Source organism: Bufo bufo, chromosome 8 (genome assembly GCF_905171765.1).
Source record: "Bufo bufo chromosome 8, aBufBuf1.1, whole genome shotgun sequence".
In the NCBI taxonomy this organism is placed as follows: Eukaryota; Metazoa; Chordata; class Amphibia; order Anura; family Bufonidae; genus Bufo; species Bufo bufo.
The window spans coordinates 194,334,491-194,355,200 of NC_053396.1; the positions used below are offsets into that span (position 1 = coordinate 194,334,491).

Genomic DNA, 20,710 nt, shown 5'->3' on the forward strand with positions numbered 1-20,710 from the left:
ATAGCTTGAAGGTCATGGGCCCAATGCAAAGTCTGTACTATGGCCCCTGTTAGGTTGCATGGCACGTGGGCTGTATATTTGTATAGCATGATCGCGTTGTCTATTATTATCGCATCATTGGGCAGTCATCGTCATATACCCATGTACAGTACAGACCAAAAGTTTGGACACACCTTCTCATTCAAAGAGTTTTCTTTATTTTCATGACTATGAAAATTGTAGATTCACACTGAAGGCATCAAAACTATGAATTAACACATGTGGAATTATATACATAACAAACAAGTGTGAAACAACTGAAAATATGTCATATTCTAGGTTCTTCAAAGTAGCCATCTTTTGCTTTGATTACTGCTTTGCACACTCTTGGCATTCTCTTGATGAGCTTCAAGAGGTAGTCCCCTGAAATGGTTTTCACTTCACAGGTGTGCCCTGTCAGGTTTAATAAGTGGGATTTCTTGCCTTATAAATGGGGTTGGGACCATCAGTTGCGTTGAGGAGAAGTCAGGTGGATACACAGCTGATAGTCCTACTGAATAGACTGTTAGAATTTGTATTATGGCAAGAAAAAAGCAGCTAAGTAAAGAAAAACGAGTGGCCATCATTACTTTAAGAAATGAAGGTCAGTCAGTCAGCCGAAAAATTGGGAAAACTTTGAAAGTAAGGGCTATTTGACCATGAAGGAGAGTGATGGGGTGCTGCACCAGATGACCTGGCCTCCACAGTCACCGGACCTGAACCCAATCGAGATGGTTTGGGGTGAGCTGGACCGCAGAGTGAAGGCAAAAGGGCCAACAAGTGCTAAGCATCTCTGGGAACTCCTTCAAGACTGTTGGAAGACCATTTCAGGTGACTACCTCTTGAAGCTCATCAAGAGAATGCCAAGAGTGTGCAAAGCAGTAATCAAAGCAAAAGGTGGCTACTTTAAAGAACCTAGAATATGACATATTTTCAGTTCTTTCACACTTGTTTGTTATGTATATAATTCCACATGTGTTAATTCATAGTTTTGATGCCTTCATAGTCATGAAAATAAAAAAAACTCTTTGAAGGAGAAGGTGTGTCCAAACTTTTGGTCTGTACTATATATAAAAAAGATGTCCTCTTAAGTGTTGGGGGGGTATTTGCCCTAGTGGAGCCTAGGGGGGACCACAACCAATGCACCCCCAATAGTTATGATACTCCCATTGCTTCACTCCTTCATTAGCTAAAACAGTACTGCTCCACCCGCCCATCACCGGTATATGACGTTACACCGGACGGCGGTATACCGGCTGCACTTTAATGCCGTGTCTTCCATTCTCTCTCCGTACAGGATTATTTAGGCTGCATTATAGATTGTGGTCAACTCCCCCTTAAACCCGAGCAAGTCAGCACTTTATTCTGCAACATTGAAGACATCTATGAGTTTAACAGGTGAGTGGGGTCATTAACACCCCCAGTATGAGCGGTGTATGCTGGTTTTAGGTTTTCTTTTATCTTTAACGTCCATTAGGTCCAATTGATCAAAACTGAATACCGTCCCTGTTGCCTGCATTCGCCAATTGGGATGTGGCTTTGGTCGGGGGTCCAGGTGCGGAGATCACTAAATGAGCGGGCTGAAGCGGGCACTTGAGCCCTACCCCTTCATTTCTGTACGGCTTAGCTCTCCTTGATTAAAGCTTCTGACATGTCTGAAATGATAGACAGCCTTGATAAAGGGCATACAGACAAAGCAGCTGCTATGGGGTCTGGTCCTGGTTGGCCCCATCCCCTGTGGGAAACTGTACAGGACTCACTTCTCCAGAGGATGCAATGTTAAAATTGGTATACACAATAGATTGGTCGAATGTTGGCCAAACCCACCAATTTCAATGGAACCGACCAACCTTCTATCGTGTATAGGGGTCATCTGATTCTCCTTTCATAGCAGATGTCCAGGGAGAGAAGGATTTGGCAGTTTTATTTCAACTGACCCAATCGGTGTGTTCTCAAGGGAGTATGCAAAGAGGTAGTATCTCCCAAGGACAGAGAACCATCTCGCTAGCGCCACCTTGTGGAAGTGGCTCCCTATGAGTCAAAGTCCGACTTTTTAACAAGCCTTGGGAGATTACAAGGGAAAATTGCCAGGCCAGATATCAGTGCATAGACAGTGGTTTTGGGGCGCTTGCCCCATCAGTACAGAGTAGGATTCTGGCTGGCACACAGCGCTGGTCTCTTTAAGTTGAGCCAGTACCCTGCCTAAGTTGCATCCATGGCATCGCCAGCCAGAATCCTACTCCGTACTGATAAGGACAAGTACCCTGAAACAGCTGTCTATGGATGGATATTTGGTTTGGCTATTTTACCTTGTCGTTTCCCAAGGCTAGTTAAAAAGTCGGACTTTGACTCATAGGAAGTCACTTCCACAAGGTGGCACTAGTGAGATGGTTCTCATCCCCTGCTTATTGTTTTCCCATGGAGCATTGCCATGAAGTCTCCATAAAGGGTTGGTCTCTTTAAAGGGGTTGTCTCATCTCAGACAATGGGTGCATATCGCTAGGATATGCTTCCATTGTCTTATAGGTGCGGGTCCCACACCTATATCGAGAATGGAGCCCCGAAGAGGTGTCTGGCAGCAAATCATTTACCCCTCTCTCTATTTAGAACACATGCATGCTCAGCATAGCCATGTGTGCATGTGTATGGAGGGGTTGGAAAAAATTGCTGTCAATTTGGCTGATCTAAGGTATACTGCCACCTTTAGCAAACAAGAGGGTAAGGAACTGGCAGAAGGGTCATGGAAAGAAGCAAAAAGAAAAAACACACATCAGGCTTTTCTATCTCTGTTTTCTTCTCAGTTTGATCTAACACTGAATAGTCTCATCCATGAATGTGCACATGTAGCTGAGCTGAGTTTGTCGTTCTTCCTGAGCCTCATAACTAATCGTCTGCTCTTTTACAGCGAGCTGCTTGAAGAGCTGGAGAACTGCACTTCTGCTCCCATGATTGCTGAGTGTTTTGTCATGAGGGTAAGATGCCCTCTGCTGGCAATATTAAGCATAGCAACCTCGCAACTTGGAGAAATGAAAAAAATTAAATAAAATGATATAATAAGCATTGTGTAGAACAACTCAAACCCTACCGATGACCGGCGTAGGTTACCTTTCCTTGTGTGTTCCCCTATGGGAACAGTAATTGTCTTCTCATGAGTCATGCACCCCTATAGCCACGCAAAATAGCTCTCCTCCGGAAGGAAGAAACTCTCCAGTGCCCCCTACCTCCAGCTGTGGTGCAACTGCAACTCCCAGCATGCTCCATTCACTCCTATGGGAGTTCTGTGAACAGCCAAGCAAGTGTGCATGCTGGGAGTCATAGTTTCACCACAGCTGGAGTGCCTCAGATGGCTGATCTTTGCTGTAGGTCAATGCCCGGACCTTGAAGCATGACTAGGGATATTACTGACGTGTCTCTGCTTTGGCTGATATCCCCAGGGATGCATCAAGGCTCAGAAATTGCCTTACAGTTTGGCTACCAATAGGTGGCACTGGAGAGACCGTTTTCTTCCTTCTAGAGGAGAGCTCATTTGCTTACCAGGAGCCTGGCCTGCTGCATCTCCACAAGGAGAACCAGGACGCGGTGGCAAATTTCAGATCCAGGACTGGTCTTTAGGAAGACGGGGCATGGGCCATTGATTATATAGACGGGTTATGAATGCTGTGTGGAAATGAGGGTGTTTTGTGATTTATTAGGGATTGTGTATGTGTGTGCACTGATGTGTATGTCTAACATTAGATGTACCCTTACTGTAGGGGGGCAGCATTTTTTGTAGTTTCCAATTTCAGGAGAGGAGGGGGTCATTTAATAATAGGGTTAGAAGCAGAATTGACTGTGATCTTGCCTTTCTTCCACAGAGTGAGGAGTTTGACATCTACACACTGTACTGTATGAACTACCCCAGGTAAGCGCTAACCTTTTCTGCAGTATTATATGACTTATTGCCATCGAATGTCCATACAAGTATCGTGCTGTATACTGTATCTATAGCCGTCATTTTTAACCCACGACTCTCCAGCTGTTGTGAAACTACAACTCCCAGCAGGCAGCAGCACACTGCTTCAAGCCATACTTGCCAAACTGTCCTTGAATGTCTGAGAGACACCCATGAAAAAAAAAAAAAAAGAGGGCTCCTGGAAAAAACGGCAAATCTCTGATGAGCGCTGCCTTCTCTCTCCATGAGCTCTAACTGTATGAGGTGGATTGAGGCAGCCCAGGAGCCCATACGTGCTGTGGAGGAGAGGGACGTGTCACAAAAGGGATGGACCTTCCTGGGAACTGTCCACACACCCAGACCGAAATCCCACGGAAGCACTTCGTAGTGGTTACGTGAGCCTTTGATCCGTGTCTTCGCTCCGCACCACTCCATACCTTCAGGGTTGTGGATCCATTCAAGTCAATAGGCTGTTTGCAGTCCACAATATGGGCACGGGGCACACGCACTCGTGTGTATGAGCCTTTATACCTATGACACTGGCTGACCTGTTACATGTGCGCTTGGCAGCTGAAGGCATCTGTGTTGGTCCCGTGTTCATATGTGTCCGCATTGCTGAGAAAAAGTTTTAATATATGCAAATGAGCCTCTAGGAGCAACGGGGGCGTCGCCATTGCACCTAGAGACTCTGCTCTCTCTGCATTTACTTTATATTGTAGCATTGTACAACTCCCAGCATGCCCCGACACATGGAGAGTACAAGCTGAACACCTCCACTCTATAGAATTATAGATATTCTTTCATTTGTGGGATGCATGCTTTGTAAATTATTGTCTACAGTCACCCATGTAGATATATGTCCTATTTGACAGTATGTTTAGATGCAGACAGGACACCCCAGATAGGGCACATGTGTAGCCTAGTGTAGTTCCTCTGCTTGTTTGAGGATCCCTTTAGGTCATAATTTCTTCTCCTCCTCCGCAGCTCTGTGTCTGTCCTACGTGAATGCATGAAAAATGAGGAACTTGTGCAGTTCTTTAGGGAGCGTCAAGCTGTGTTATCTCACTCCCTGCCTCTGGAGACGTATCTTCTGAAACCCGTCCAGCGTATTATGAAGTACCACCTTCTCCTACAGGTAAGACACAAGCGCAATCTAATGGTTACCACATGATGTTCCACCTTTAAATCTGCCCTCCGCACTGATGTCTGCTGTGCCTTACATTGCAGGAGTTGGCTAAGCACTTTGATAAAAATGTTCCTGGGTACGAGGTGATGGAGGAGGCCATTATCACTATGACGGCTGTGGCCTGGTACATCAACGACATGAAGAGGAAGCAGGAACACGCTGTCAGGCTCCAGGTATGCTGCCCACCACGGTTAGGGAATGGTACCCCTGGTGTGAAGGTGGCCATAGTCCTACACTGACGGACAGCTTTCTCTCTTGACTTCCCCATATGGCTTTTGGTTCAAGGAGCTGCAAGTTATTTCTGGGGAAAGAGCTAAGTGGCTGCCCGATATCTCTCTCTGGTGCCACTGAACGTGGAGAAAATGATAGGATGGAATGAAAACAGATCTGCCCAATGTTCCTTGTCTTAAAGGGGTTGTCTCCACAGAAAATGGCATTTCTCATGTAGAAAAAGTTAATACAAGGCACTTACTAATGTATTGTGATTGTTAATATTGCCTCCTTTACTGGCTGGATTCATTTTTCCATCACATTATACACAGCTCATTTCCAGGGGTTATGACCACCCTGCAATCCAGAAGCAGTGGTCGTGCTATACACCTATGTGCACTCCCACATTCCTGGCCACCAGAGAGGTTGGCGCTTTTTCCTATATTGTACAAGCACGACCACCACTGATGGATTGCAGGGTGGTCATAACCCCTGGATAGAAGCAGTGTATCGGATGTAATGGAAAGATAAAATTAAGCCAGCAAAGGAGGCAATATGGAAAATCAAAATACATTAGAAAGTGTCTTGTATTAACTTTTTCTACATGATAAATGCCATTTGCTGAAGTGAGACGACCCTTTAAGCAGTCTTCATATACAGGAGATTGCCGGTGGATTTCAGTGAAAATGACACAATATCTCATGCCTGTGATCATGGGATGAGTTTACCACCATGTCACAGATATTCTCCATACGAATGAACACTGCTTATTCTACTTCCCTTCATTTACCACCATGGTACTCACCTTCAATGGGTCATTGCTTTATCTTTAGGAAATCCAGAGCAAGCTGGTAAATTGGCAAGGTCCAGACTTGAGCGGGTTCGGGGAGCTCATCTTGGAAGGGACATTTCGTCTTCAACGTGTCAAGAAAGAAAGAGCTTTCTTCTTGTTTAGCAAAATGCTGCTCATCACCAAGAAGAGGATGGATCTGTTCATATACAAAATGCATATCTTTGTAAGTCCTTCTGTCCTCATGTTCTTGCAGTCTTATCTATCTACAGACTTGCCTTTGATTAGAAATATGACAATACCCACCCAACAATCCTAGGTCAACCACCCCACTAGGACCACATATCATAAATGCAATCATCATGATTTATAGTAAAGCACAGAGGAACACACTGTGTGCAGCTCAGTGGGTCAACAGTGACATTTGACGCCATCTTTTGTGTCCTCTGACTTCAGAAGTTATTGGGACTTTGCAGCATCAGGCAAGTGCAACCATAGCAAAACATTTCTACTGACATCACATGGCACTTGTGGTAGATCTAGCTCAAACCCTAGGGGTATGGCCACACAGTCAGGTTCCTGATATAGTTTTGGAAGCCAAAGTTATGAATGGATCATGAAAGGCATGAAAGGAGAAACAAGTCTAAAGGACAGATATGATTTCTCCTCTTTTTTGAATTCACTCCTGGTTTTAGCTTCCAAAACTGCAACAAGAAACCCGACTGTGTGGCCGTACCATAATCCAATCACACATAACATTAAAACCACTGACAGGTGAAGTGAATAACACTTTTAACACGGTGGGTTATATCAGACAGCAAAGTGAAGCGGTAGTTCTTGAAGGTGCAGAAATAAAATGGGTAAGCAGTAGGATCTGAGCGACAAATCCAAGACGACTGGGTGAGAGCATCTCGAAAACGTCAGGTCTTCTGGAGTGTTCCTGGTGGCTAGTGGTTACTACCTACCAAAAGTGTTCCAAGGAAGGACAACCAGTGAACCAGCAACAGGGTCATGGGCAGGGGCGTAGCTATAGGGGGTGCAGAGTTAGCAGTCGCTACCGGGCCCAGGAGCCTGAGGGGGCCCAAAGTCCCTTGTGCCATATAAGAGGACACTGGTATTATAGAAAGTACATGCTGGTCAAGTTACACCTCTAGCTGAAGGGAAGGGGTTAGGTCAAGAATTTGGATTGAGGGGGGATGCTGTTTAAATTTTTGCCTCAGATGGCACGAAGGCTATGTGTTTACCTGTCCCTTGCCACAAAGTAGGTGGCCCAAGCTGAACTCTTGCACCAGGGCCCATGAGCCATTAGCTACGGCCCTGGTCATGGGTGATCAAGACTCACTAACGTGTGGAGGGAGTGAAGGCTAGCCTGTCTGCTCTGATCCCACAGAAGACCTACAGTAGCACAAATCGCTGAAAAAGTAAATGCTGGACACCTTCAGAGATCTTGTGAAGTCCAAGTTTCAATGGTAGTGGGGGACCTGCACAATATTTTAATGTTATGGCTGACTGGTGTATAACTACATTCATCTGAGCCATTATATTACCCAGAGTATATTGGAGACCCCCGTCTAATAACCAGACTGGAGGTCCACTACAAACAAACGTTTGTTCTAGAAGACCTGGCACTTCCATGTATTATACATACCAAGAATCACAAAGGAACTTTTCAGGTGCTGAGGGAGAGGTTCACTGGGAAAGCAGCTAAATGTATAATCAGCTCTACTGAAGGGAACTTTATTGACAGGGTTCTCCATAGTGGACCCCCCCCCCCCATCTCCCTTAAATCCTCAGCAATCATATAAGAAAACCAATTGTATCATTGCACATACAGTCCTGAGGTCCTCTCCTCCGCCGTGAAATGGTAGCCTTGCCTTATGTCGTCTTCCAACACGTCTGCTCCTCCAGAACTTGGAGAACACTACTCTACAATGACATCCCTGCGCTCATGCTATTGCAATGTCCTTCTAAGAAAATTAACAGGTCTCCATTTGCTTTCTCCTTCAGTGCTGCAGCTTGGCCTTGACTGAACATCTGAAGGACAGCCTGAGCTTTCGAGTATCAGACCTCACCATTCCTAAGCACCAGCAGGTTATCCAGGTAAGACCTTGACTTGAGAACTTCTTCGTCATCTCAAAATACTGGTTAAAGGGTATACACCTTTCCAACGAAGCACTGAAAGACCGGGGGGAATTAAATGTTGAAAGAATGGTGCTCAGGTGGAACACCATATTTATCACTTTCACACTGTGAGACTTATTAGGTTAGAGTCACACGGCCGCTTGACTCTATGGTCTATGGAGCCAGTCACATGGAAGAACGTGTGCTATTTTTGCCCATTTTTCACGGCCAGACTGACCCCATGGAAATCAATGGGCCCGTTTATAACGACGGTATACACAGGAGTGCACCCATGTAATAAATGTGTTTAAGTGCCTTTCAGGGCTTAATAAAACAAAAATACTCACCTCATTCACCTGAATGCGCTGGCGCTCGCTATGCACTGGAGGGAACTATAAAACACTTTATCATGCACCTGTGTGACTGCCCCCTTCTGGTTGTGCACAAGTCTGAGTTACTTCTCTCTTCTTCAGGCCAGGAATCAGGAGGAGAAACGTCTCTGGATTTATCACATAAAGCGACTTATTGTGGAAAACCACCCGGCGTCCATTCCTCAAAAGGTAAAACTCGCCAGAACTCGCCAACTGGCATTAGTCCGTTTGACCACTATTTCTCCTGACCCCCCTTCCATAACACATGTGCACTTGGCTGAACATGCATGTATCCTCAATAGCTCTTGGAAACAGAACTGTCTGGCATGTTGAAGAGGGGGAAAAGTCGGGAGGCCCTCAGAGATGTATGCCCAGTTTCACGAGATTCATCTGCAGCAGTGACGTCACATCGACAACATGTGACCACTGCATCCAATCACTGGGCATCTGCAGCCGCCCTCTAGTCATTTCTATGGGACTGACGAAAAGAGCCAAGCACTGGCTCGGCTATCTCTGGCAGTCCCACAAAAGTGAATGGAGTGGTGTTGCGCTCTCCTTCACTTTTGGGGGCCCGTTCCGGAGACAGGTCCAGATCCCAGAGGTGGGACCCGTACCTAACTGACATTGGTGGCACATCCTAGTGATATGCCATCAAAGTCGGAGATGACACAACACCTTGTAAGACTTGCCCTTATCTCTAATGACTCCAGTTAAAGGGGTTGTGCAAGTTTAGAACAACCTGCCGCTCCATTCCTACACTGGACCTCCATTGTCTAACGGTCGGACCCCCACTGACCAGATACTTATACCCTATATTAAAAACTTGGCACAACCCCTTTTAGGGAGGAACAGGGCTATTAATTTCAGGATATGATGTTGTGCTGGCTGACAAATGCTGTAGGACATTTTTTTTTTACTCTTTACTTTCTTGGTTGGTCACTTTTGAGACATGAGTGCCTACTGCAAATAAGTATCCACTTAGTATAACATTTCCTAAATTCATTAAAAAAAAAATACATTGTACCTGTAATGACCTGTACATCGGGAGGGGATGGACATTATTTTTAGTAAAGTTTTTTGTGAACTTGAATTCTGAATACATTATTACTTTATTTTTTAGGCAAAACAAGTTCTGCTTGAAAACACATTCCAAAGTAAGTTGTGCTGAAGGGTAACGAAAGGACTACTACACTCAGTGTCCATATACTACCTGCGAAGGCCCTTGTTATTTTTCGGCATTAAAGGGGTTGTCCGAGTTCAGCTCTGATAGCCATATTTACACCCAGGCAGCCCTGTGATATTAGCATCGGGGCATTTTATGCTCCGATGCTCTCCCTTGCCCTGCACAGGATCGCGCAGGGCAAGGGCTCTTTTGTTTACAGTAACACACTGCCGGGCGGAGGCTTCCGCCCAGCAGTGTGTTCGGTGACGTCACCGGCTCTGATGCGCTGGCTTTAGCTGTTTTATAGGCTAGGGCAGCGCTAAAGCCCGTCCGTCAGTGCTGGTAACGTCACTGGGCTCACTGCTGGGCGGAAGCCTCCGCCTGGCAGCCCTAAGGAGAGCCAGGTACGTCACCGGATCTCCTAAAAATGCCTTTGCCCTGAGCGATTCAGCGCAGGGCAAAGGAGAGCAGCGGAGCATTAAATGCTCTGATGCTCTTGTCAGGGGGGCTGCCTGGGTGAAAATATCGGTATGTCCGGGTTCAGCTCTGAACCCGGACAACCTCTTTAATCTGTAGGTTTGCTGTCTCTTTAAGAGAATGTTTTTTTTTTAACCCTTTACATTTTTGATTGCTTAAGCTTAGAAACAGCATGGCTGCCTACTGACAATAAACATATTATGAGCATAAAGTTAAAATACATAAAGAAATAAAAGGGGTTGGTCACTTTTCTGCGCACCTTAGCTCTTTCCCTGTCACAGCTCAGGGGCATGTCCTTTCTCAGGGGGTATGTACGCTCTGTTACAGCTCACACCGTGTCACAGCTCAGGGGCGTGTCCTTTATCAGGGGGTGTGTCTGTTCCGCTACAGCTCAGGGGCATGTCCTTTCTCAGAGGGTGTGTCCTTGCTCCTGCAGCTCTCTCCCTGTCATGGTCACAGCTTCTAACAGTAGATCCAGCTGGTGGTAGTTGAAGGAACTGAGCATGTGCGACCCCCTCAGAAATATCAGTAAGGTGGACAGAGAAATAAGGAAAAGAACAAACAGCTGGTGGCGCTATACAGAAAGATTTCAGTGAATAGCTCAGTGGCTCTACTAAATTGTTAATTACACGCAATTACAAAAGTATTCAGATCCAGGTGCTGGTTTGAAAACTTTATTTAAAACTTTAATAATATTTAATTATTTATAAAACTTTCTTTTATTTTTTTATATTTTTCATGGGACAACCCATTTCATTTTGTGCAATTAGTAATTTTGCACATTTTTTCCTTGCCACAGACTCTACGGATATGCCAGTTTCTTCCGACAGCCCAAAATCTCCCTGGATGGAGGATTTGTGGACATTTCCCCGTAACCGGAGACAATCTGGTAAGGACTCACGGTACCAGAGTACCATGCAGAGTTAAAAAGGACTTCAAAAATATTTGTTGCTCTTTTGTGATTAGTTCCGAATTAGCTTTTACTTTAGATGCGTTGGAGCAATACAAAATGGTTGAAAAAGTCTACACTCCCTTTAATTGTAAAGCAGTGGGCTGATACATCCCAAGTGACAGGTTTGATGTTTCTACCGTTTCTGGCCGCAAATCTGTAAAATTTAGACCTTTTACATTCTTGCAGGTGGCTACAGTTGCAAAAACAATGTTTTTTTGCTTAGGCGTTGTGATTTTTTAGTAACAGAGACAAAACCACAAAGAGTCAGGTCATCGCCTCGGGAGTGGCATCAGAAGAATTCTTATTTCCAGCCAACAGCTCCTTAATTTAGAAAGATATGTGTGAAAAAAGCATTATAAATTATGTAGTAAACATGGACTGTCAGGCAACCTGCGACCCTGGAGCCAAACACTCTAATGATTAAGGGGGGTTGTCGGAAAATAGAAAAGAAAAGGCAAATTTTTACCGGTTACAGCCCATGGCAAAGGAGTATTCTGATTCTGTAAAAAAGTTAATCCAAATTTCGGCATCATAAACCAGCAATACATCCTGAAATACCCAAAACCATACTTGCCAAAACTACAGGGTGGGCCATTTATATGGATACACCTTAATAAAATGGGAATGGTTGGTGATATTAACTTCCTGTTTGTGGCACATTAGTATATGTGAGGGGGGAAACTTTTCAAGATGGGTGGTGACCATGGCGGCCATTTTGAAGTCGGCCATTTTGAATCCAACTTTTGTTTTTTCAATAGGAAGAGGGTCATGTGACACATCAAACTTATTGGGAATTTCACAAGAAAAACAATGGTGTGCTTGGTTTTAACGTAACTTTATTCTTTCATGAGTTATTTACAAGTTTCTGACCACTTATAAAATGTGTTCAATGTGCTGCCCATTGTGTTGGATTGTCAATGCAACCCTCTTCTCCCACTCTTCACACACTGATAGCAACACCGCAGGAGAAATGCTAGCACAGGCTTCCAGTATCCGTAGTTTCAGGTGCTGCACATCGTATCTTCACAGCATAGACGATTGCCTTCAGATGATACGAGATGTGCAGCACCTGAAACTACGGATACTGGAAGCCTGTGCTAGCATTTCTCCTGCGGTGTTCCATATAAATGGCCCACCCTGTACAATACATATCATCAAGCTGTGGATTCAGTTATTGTCTGTGGGAGAAAGGATCTAATGGTACCCTGTTAGAATTAGAGCAAGTCTCTGATCCTCTTGGCTTCATCTTGCATTACTAATCTAAAGGGGTTTTCGGGAGTAGAATATTGATGACCTATCCTCAGGATGCAATACCGGTTGACTCCTCCTGTGACTCCTCTACTTCTCAGCAAATCGCACTGCAGGCCATAGGTGGTCATACATATTGAATTTTTTTCTTGCAGAACCTCCTCATTACATGTGCAGCCCGGGAAAGAGCAAGAAGTCATTCACTCTCCAGAGTCTAAGCTCCAGCTCTCCGCACCGCCGTGGACGCAGGCTTTCTGGTAAGAGTCATAGAGGGAACATTCATGCATTTCACATGAAGTACATTCTTTTTGAATAATTCTTATACACTTGCTGGGGAAAAAAAAGCATATTCACCTGCAGCGAGCTGCTCAGTTCTGGCTCTGTGGCTTTCTTCTTCGGTCTTTCTGGTCTCCATCTGTAAACTTCCTGATGGATGGGGTCATCGGGGCCACTGCAGTCAATAAGTGGCCTCAGGGTAACAAGTCCCTGACTGCTGGGTCGTATCACCTCTAACGTCAGTTCCTGGCTGCAGTGGCACATATGACCCCGTCCATCGGGAAGTTTATAGCCAGGGACCCAGAAGAGTTCAGAGGAGAGGTAAGACGCAGGAAAGGGAGCAGGTGAGTATGCTTTTTACAACAGGTACAGCAGGCTGGGCTTCAAATTAAAAAATCTGAAAAAAACACTTTAAGATCCAGAAAATTCTTGTTATTAGTTGTAATATTTCTGTTTATCTCCCACAGAGCCCGCCAAAGAGATCCAAGCAGCATTTGAACAAAGTGGTGAGTAATGTCACTTTTTATTGAGCAAACTACTGCATGCTTCTCTTATGTATAATGCCACCAATTATTCTTTAAAGATTATGTACATCTTTGGGGGCATTTTATTGTGATTGCATTTTACCCATTTTGGGCCCCCAAATTTTTTTCAATTGGTCTTTATTCAACATGTTCAGCAGTTTCTGAAACACAGGGGTTAAAAATCAGTTAAGCCATATTCTTATCAGTTTGATGAGGATTGACCTATAATGAGTGTTTTGAGGTCAGGAGATCAGAGATAAGAGCTACACATGAGGCATCGGATTCAAAGAAAACTGAAAGTGACAGCTTGCAAACACACTGAATTTTAACCCCTGTATCTCAGAAACAGCTTAACGTTTTTAATAAAGACAAATGGAAAAAAATATTTTTAGCTCAAAATCAGTAAAATGCAATCATGGTAACAAACCCTGGTCAAAAATTCCAAGTTTTCGATTTATGACATAGATTTATCAACCAGCTCATTGTAACAGTCTTCTATTTATTTGTCCTAGGTTTGGCGCAGATGAAAGTAAGTACTATATGCGTTTATTTAACTTATATTTTTACAGTATGTCTAGTGAGAAATTGAGGTTTTGTATATTACAGGGGTGGTCCAAGTTATTTTTATGAATGACCTATCCTCAGGATAGGTTATCATTATCAGATCGCCGGGGGTCCGACACCTGGCACCACCGCCGAGCAGCTGTTTGGAGAGAAGGCGCACGCCGTGCCAGCGCTGCCTCCTCTTCACTGTTTATTAATTACACCTAAGCTGTCCCATTCATTTCAATGGGGTGGCTCATTTCTATACAAGTGTATGGAACAGTATTCATGGGACGGTAACCACTAGTGTTGGTCGAGCACCAAAGTGCTTGTGTGTTGAGTAGAACACTTCCCAATGCTCGGGTGCTCTACACAGCACCCGAGCACAATGGAAGTCAATGGGAGAACCCCAGCATTAAACCAGGCACCCCCTGCTCTGAAGAGGGGAGGGTGTCGGGACTCTAGTTCAGCTTAGGAGTCCCTGCTCTGACTCCATATATAGCTATGTCCATATATGGAGTCAGTGCTTGGAGACACCCAGTGCATTTAAATCTAATTTAGCCTCTATTTCTGAAAAGTTTCTGGCAGGATTAGAACTCACAACCTTCTACATTACAGCCAAGAATCTTCATCACTATAAAATACAGCTGCATGGCCAGTTAGTTTAAAATAAATAAATAAATAAATAAATAAATATGAGACTTCTGCTGTATAGGAATACATGCTGTATAAGTATTCCTATACAGCAGAAGTCTAATATTTTTTTTCTAAGTAACTGGCCATGCAGCTCTATAGTGTAGTGCAGGCATCCTCAAACTGCGGCCCTCCAGCTGTTGCAAAACTATGACTCCCAGCATGCCCAAACAGCCTACTGCTATCAGCCTACAGCAGGGCATTGTGGGAGTTGTAGTTTTACAACAGCTGGAGGGCCGCAGTTTGAGGATGCCTGATGTAGTGGTTAACATTCTGGGCTGTAATGTAGAAGGTTGTGAGTTCAAATCATGTCAGAAACTTTTCAGAAATAGAGGCTAGATTTAATTTAAACATATATATACATTTTTAGCCATAATAAATTTACATATATTATATATATTTAGAATATATAATATAATATAATATATGCAAATATGTTATGGCTAAAACATTAGTAGTAGTTTCCCACATATTATGCATTCATATATATCAGAAGCATGATTTTATCTATCTATATAAATATATATATATATATATATATATATATATATATATATACAGTACAGACCAAAAGTTTGGACACACCTTCTCATTCAAAGAGTTTTCTTTATTTTCATGACTATGAAAATTGTAGATTCACACTGAAGGCATCAAAACTATGGCATCCACACATGTGGAATTATATACATAACAAACAAGTGTGAAACAACTGAAAATATGTCATATTCTAGGTTCTTCAAAGTAGCCACCTTTTGCTTTGATTACTGCTTTGCACACTCTTGGCATTCTCTTGATGAGCTTCAAGAGGTAGTCCCCTGAAATGGTTTTCACTTCACAGGTGTGCCCTGTCAGGTTTAATAAGTGGGATTTCTTGCCTTATAAATGGGGTTGGGACCATCAGTTGCGTTGAGGAGAAGTCAGGTGGATACACAGCTGATAGTCCTACTGAATAGACTGTTAGAATTTGTATTATGGCAAGGAAAAAGCAGCTAAGTAAAGAAAAACGAGTGGCCATCATTACTTTAAGAAATGAAGGTCAGTCAGTCAGCCAAAAAATTGGGAAAACGTTGAAAGTAAGGGCTATTTGACCATGAAGGAGAGTGATGGGGTGCTGCGCCAGATTACCTGGCCTCCACAGTCACCGGACCTGAACCCAATCGAGATGGTTTGGGGTGAGCTGGACCGTAGAGTGAAGGCAAAAGGGCCAACAAGTGCTAAGCATCTCTGGGAACTCCTTCAAGACTGTTGGAAGACCATTTCAGGGGACTACCTCTTGAAGCTCATCAAGAGAATGCCAAGAGTGTGCAAAGCAGTAATCAAAGCAAAAGGTGGCTACTTTGAAGAACCTAGAATATGACATATTTTCAGATGTTTCACACTTGTTTGTTATGTATATAATTCCACATGTGTTAATTCATAGTTTTGATGCCTTCATAGTCATGAAAATAAAGAAAACTCTTTGAATGAGCAGGTGTGTCCAAACTTTTGGTCTGTACTGTATATATACCGTATATATATAGATAAAATCATACGTCTGATATATATGAATGCATAATATGTGGGAAACTAATACAGATGTTTTAGCCATAATATATTTACATATATTATATATTCTAAATATATATAATATATGTAAATATATTATGGCTAAAAACTTATATACAGTATATGTTTAAATTAAATTTAGCCTCTATTTCTGATGGGATTCTAACTCACAACCTTCTACATCACAGCCCAGAATATTAACCACTACACTATACAGTTGCATGACCAGACTTCTGCTGTATAGGAATACTTTTACAGCAAGTATTCCTATAGAGCAGAAGTCTCGTATTTTATTTTATTAGCAACTGGCCATGCAGTTCTATAGTGTAGTGGTTAACATTCTGGGCTGTAATGTAGAAGGTTGTGAATTCAAATCCCACCAGAAACTTTTCAGAAATAGAGGCTAAATTAGATTTAAATACACTGGCTCGAGCACATGCGATTTTCAGCCGAGCATAGCGATGCCTGAGCCGAACTGGTGTTCGACCGAGCATGCTCGCCCAACACTACCACTAACGTACAGTACAGACCAAAAGTTTGGACACACCTTCTCATTCAAAGAGTTTTCTTTATTTTCATGACTATGAAGGCATCAAAACTATGAATTAACACATGTGGAATTATATACATAACAAACAAGTGTGAAACAACTGAAAATATGTCATATTCTAGGTTCTTCAAAGTAGCCACCTTTTGCTTTGATTACTGCTTTGCACACTCTTGGCATTCTCTTGATGAGCTTCAAGAGGTAGTCCCCTGAAATGGTCTTCCAACAGTCTTGAAGGAGTTCCCAGAGATGCTTAGCACTTGTTGGCCCTTTTGCCTTCACTCTGCGGTCCAGCTCACCCCAAACCATCTCGATTGGGTTCAGGTCCGGTGACTGTGGAGGCCAGGTCATCTGGCGCAGCACCCCATCACTCTCCTTCATGGTCAAATAGCCCTTACTTTCAAAGTTTTCCCAATTTTTCGGCTGACTGACTGACCTTCATTTCTTAAAGTAATGATGGCCACTCGTTTTTCTTTACTTAGCTGCTTTTTTCTTGCCATAATACAAATTCTAACAGTCTATTCAGTAGGACTATCAGCTGTGTATCCACCTGACTTCTCCTCAACGCAACTGATGGTCCCAACCCCATTTATAAGGCAAGAAATCCCACTTATTAAACCTGACAGGGTACACCTGTGAAGTGAAAACCATTTCAGGGGACTCAGTGGCGTAGGGATCGCCATAGCAACCATAGCAGTGGCTATGGGGCCCTACGCCACTGGGGGCCCGTCCGGATCGCATTCATTTATTTTTATTTTTTTATTTTTTTTATTAACACACACACAGGCACTGGCAGCCAGGCCCGACCGCCCGCCCAGTGTAGTGGGTGGGGCGTGGGCGGTCCGCGGCTCAGGCCTGGCTGGGGGGAAGCCGCGTCAAGTCAGGACTCAGGACTGGAGCAGGCGGGCCCGGGGCAGAAGATGAGGTAGGTGGTGGAGGGGGCCGGAACAGGGGCGTACCCATAGGCGTGCGCACGAGGTGTGCCTGGGCACAGCCTAATCACACCCCTGTGCTCCGCCTCCTGCACTGCCAGCCATGCACGTGCGGCGTGACGGAGTGAAGTGACGTCACGTTACGCTGCCGCCGGCTGCCTATTTTGAATGTGAAGAGCGGGAGCCTGCCTGCCCGCCCCCCGCGCCCAGTGTGCCTAATTGATCTTCAGGATGTGTCATCAATACAGAAATGAATGGATTCTGATCTTTTGTGCACTGCCAGCAGTCTGCCACAGTAAAAAGAAAAAGTCTGGCGTGGAGAGGAGTCCTGACTGTCCCCAGTAAGTTAGTGAAGTGTCAAGTGATAGATAAGGATTATTAGATAGTAGTATACATACTAGTACATACTTTGCACAAGTTTATTATTTACAACTTAAAGGGAACCTGTCACCCAAAAATACTATTAACAGCTTAATAAGCGATTTTTTTGGTGACAGGTTCCCTTTAAGTTGTAAATAATAAACTTGTGCAAAGTATGTACTAGTATGTAGTACCTTATAGTGGTGCATAGTAGTTTCCTAATGCACTTTTTCTTCATTTAGCCGCATCTAGCCTCCTTGAGAAATCAATGTTTTATTCAGCCGCTGCCCCCTGCTTCAAGTCAGGTTTGAAGTCAAGGGGGCAGCGGCCTAGGCGTCTCCAATCCTGCTCTCCCCGCCGCCTTTATTGACACGCCGGATCTCAGTGCCGGGACCGCGCTCTCAGCCCGCATGCGCAGTAAAGGGCTGCTGTAGCCTGTAGCGCGATCCCGGCTCCGGCTCGTACACTCAGCCGGCTTCAGTTTCGCTACTGCGCATGCGCCCAGCATCTTCTGTAACTGCGCTAGTATGTAAGGCTGGCGGGCGCATGCGCAGTAGCGAAACTGAAGCCGGCTGAGTGTACGAGCCGGAATCGCGCTACAGGATACAGCAGCCCTTTACTGCGCATGCGGGCTGGGAGCGAGGTCCCGGCACTGAGATCCGGCGTGTCAATAAAGGCGGCGGGAGGCGGGGAGGGCAGGATTGGAGACGCCTAGGCCGCTGCCCCCTTGACTTCAAACCTGACTTGAAGCACGGGGCAGCGGCTGAATAAAACATCGATTTCTCAAGGAGGCTAAATGAAGAAAAAGTGCATTAGGAAACTACTATGCAGCACTATAAGGTACTATTAACAGCTTAATAAGTGATTTTTTGGTGACAGGTTCCCTTTAGGCTCACTTACATAAGGAACGCGGGGTCCGTCTTACAATAGTTGTCGGCCTCCACCCCCTGTTGGGGGTCAGTCACTGTCAGGGACACTGTTATGGGGGGGGGGCCATAAATTTTTTTTGCTATGGGGCCCATGCATTTCTAGCTACGCCCCTGAGGGGACTACCTCTTGAAGCTCATCAAGAGAATGCCAAGAGTGTGCAAAGCAGTAATCAAAGCAAAAGGTGGCTACATTAAAAAACCTAGAATATGACATATTTTCAGTTGTTTCACACTTGTTTGTTATGTATATAATTCCACATGTGTTAATTCATAGTTTTGATGCCTTCAGTGTGAATCTACAATTTTTATAGTCCTGAAAATAAAGAAAACTCTTTGAATGAGAAGGTGTGTCCAAACTTTTGGTCTGTACTGTATGTAAAAATATTTTCTCATGTTAAAGGTGTCCATAACAGACATGAGTAAATCAATTCATACAAATCAATTTGTTCATCAGAAAGAGTTATTGAGCAGTGGGGGGCTATCCCCCTGATAGCTCCCTTCTGCCGCTTCATTGAAAAAGGTAGGACATCTCATACGGCCCTGACAATCTCACACCTGTGCTGCTGCTCTCAGTATCAGCACGAGCGTGGAGGCTCTGCTTCTCCTACTACAGCAGCGACTGTGCCTGCAACACTACACTTCCCTTATGGTGCTGATCTAACAGAATATCACTTTCGAGCTCCTGACTGGAGGGTAACCACTGCTAAAGTGTTGACTGACCTAAGTCAACGATAAGACATACTTGCTTAAAAACCATAATGGTGTTTCTTTCTCTTTAACCTCTAGCATGCAGGCAGCGAGGGAGAACTTTTTCCATCCACTACCTCTCTTCAGTCTTCGGATAGCATATGTACTCTGGAGTCATGTATCCTGGAGGCCACTGGTGAAGGTGAAGGATGTGAGGACAACATTGAGGACTCTTCCTTCTGTTTACCAGAAGATGCTCTGTCTGGTAGTCTTTCCATCACAGATGAGATAATGGAACTGCTGAACCAGAGAGGACTCCGGGCTGAGCCGATAAATGGGGAGCCCAAGGCTTTGAAGAATGAGGAGGCAAAGCCTGATGATAAGGAGCAGGTAACTCTCTGGGGATGAACCTATACAATCCCTATGCAGCATATCAAATATTTACAGTAAAGCCTATAAAAAACTACTAGTGGTTGCTCTCATGTATTTTTGATGCCAGTGAAAAGGGCAGCTGTGAGGAGCAGGGACAAGTATGAACTAATGGTGTCCTGTGTGGCTAGAACTGATATGGGGTGACCATGTGGCTGGCACTGTTATGGGGGCACATGTGGTTGTACAAGTTTTATGCTAAGCAACTGAAAGGAGTAATCCAGGAAAAATGACTACTGTGTTATGCTTGGTGCAGACCTAAGGAGCAATGGATGACTGGTATTTATTCTATAATGGATTTTGAATCCTTGTGTCATACATTGCTCCCTCAGGCCCTGCACTATGCATAATGCAGTGCATTATTTTTACCCAGCTTGATCTTGCAAATGTCACATGCAGTCGGTATGGAACCACTGCATCAACCAACCGGCTAATCCTAGGGCCTGGACGTCCCCTGGTATTCACCCTTTTGTTCCCTATACAGGAAACTGGACTTTACTGCAGGGCAGCCACCGGACCACCACCTCTTGGACTAGTCCCAGTGTTGACCCAGAGACACTGGTGCCAAGCATCGAGGGATCAGGCAATCCTCATAGTCAGTAACAGGCTGAGATCAGGGCAGGCCGAGTTTGTGCAAGTCCACGAAACAAGTCCAAAGTCAGGTCAGGCAGCAAAGGGTCAAAACGGTAAAAAGGCACAGGTCAGCTCAGGCAACAGAGTGTCAGAATCGGTAAACAAGCAGAAGTTGGTACACATGCAGACAAAAAGAATACCACACC

General features: G+C 44.4%; 1 protein-coding gene across 2 annotated transcripts in view; it reads left to right on the forward strand.

Moving 5' to 3' along the window:
* The window catches only part of PLEKHG2 (pleckstrin homology and RhoGEF domain containing G2), a 76,025-nt gene that overhangs the window by 48,050 nt on the left and 7,265 nt on the right, over nucleotides 1-20,710 (forward strand). The window contains exons 5-19 of one of the 2 annotated variants that reach the window (XM_040442008.1): nucleotides 1,316-1,416; nucleotides 2,924-2,990; nucleotides 3,873-3,919; nucleotides 4,934-5,084; nucleotides 5,177-5,308; nucleotides 6,179-6,361; nucleotides 8,143-8,235; nucleotides 8,730-8,816; nucleotides 9,748-9,781; nucleotides 11,066-11,155; nucleotides 12,622-12,723; nucleotides 13,210-13,248; nucleotides 13,779-13,795; nucleotides 19,602-19,892; nucleotides 20,416-20,526. In XM_040442008.1, coding sequence (XP_040297942.1) covers nucleotides 1,316-1,416; nucleotides 2,924-2,990; nucleotides 3,873-3,919; nucleotides 4,934-5,084; nucleotides 5,177-5,308; nucleotides 6,179-6,361; nucleotides 8,143-8,235; nucleotides 8,730-8,816; nucleotides 9,748-9,781; nucleotides 11,066-11,155; nucleotides 12,622-12,723; nucleotides 13,210-13,248; nucleotides 13,779-13,795; nucleotides 19,602-19,892; nucleotides 20,416-20,526 — 1,545 coding nt within the window. The remainder of the gene's footprint in view (nucleotides 1-1,315; nucleotides 1,417-2,923; nucleotides 2,991-3,872; nucleotides 3,920-4,933; nucleotides 5,085-5,176; nucleotides 5,309-6,178; nucleotides 6,362-8,142; nucleotides 8,236-8,729; nucleotides 8,817-9,747; nucleotides 9,782-11,065; nucleotides 11,156-12,621; nucleotides 12,724-13,209; nucleotides 13,249-13,778; nucleotides 13,796-19,601; nucleotides 19,893-20,415; nucleotides 20,527-20,710) is intronic. The other variant, XM_040442010.1, reaches the window with a different exon arrangement.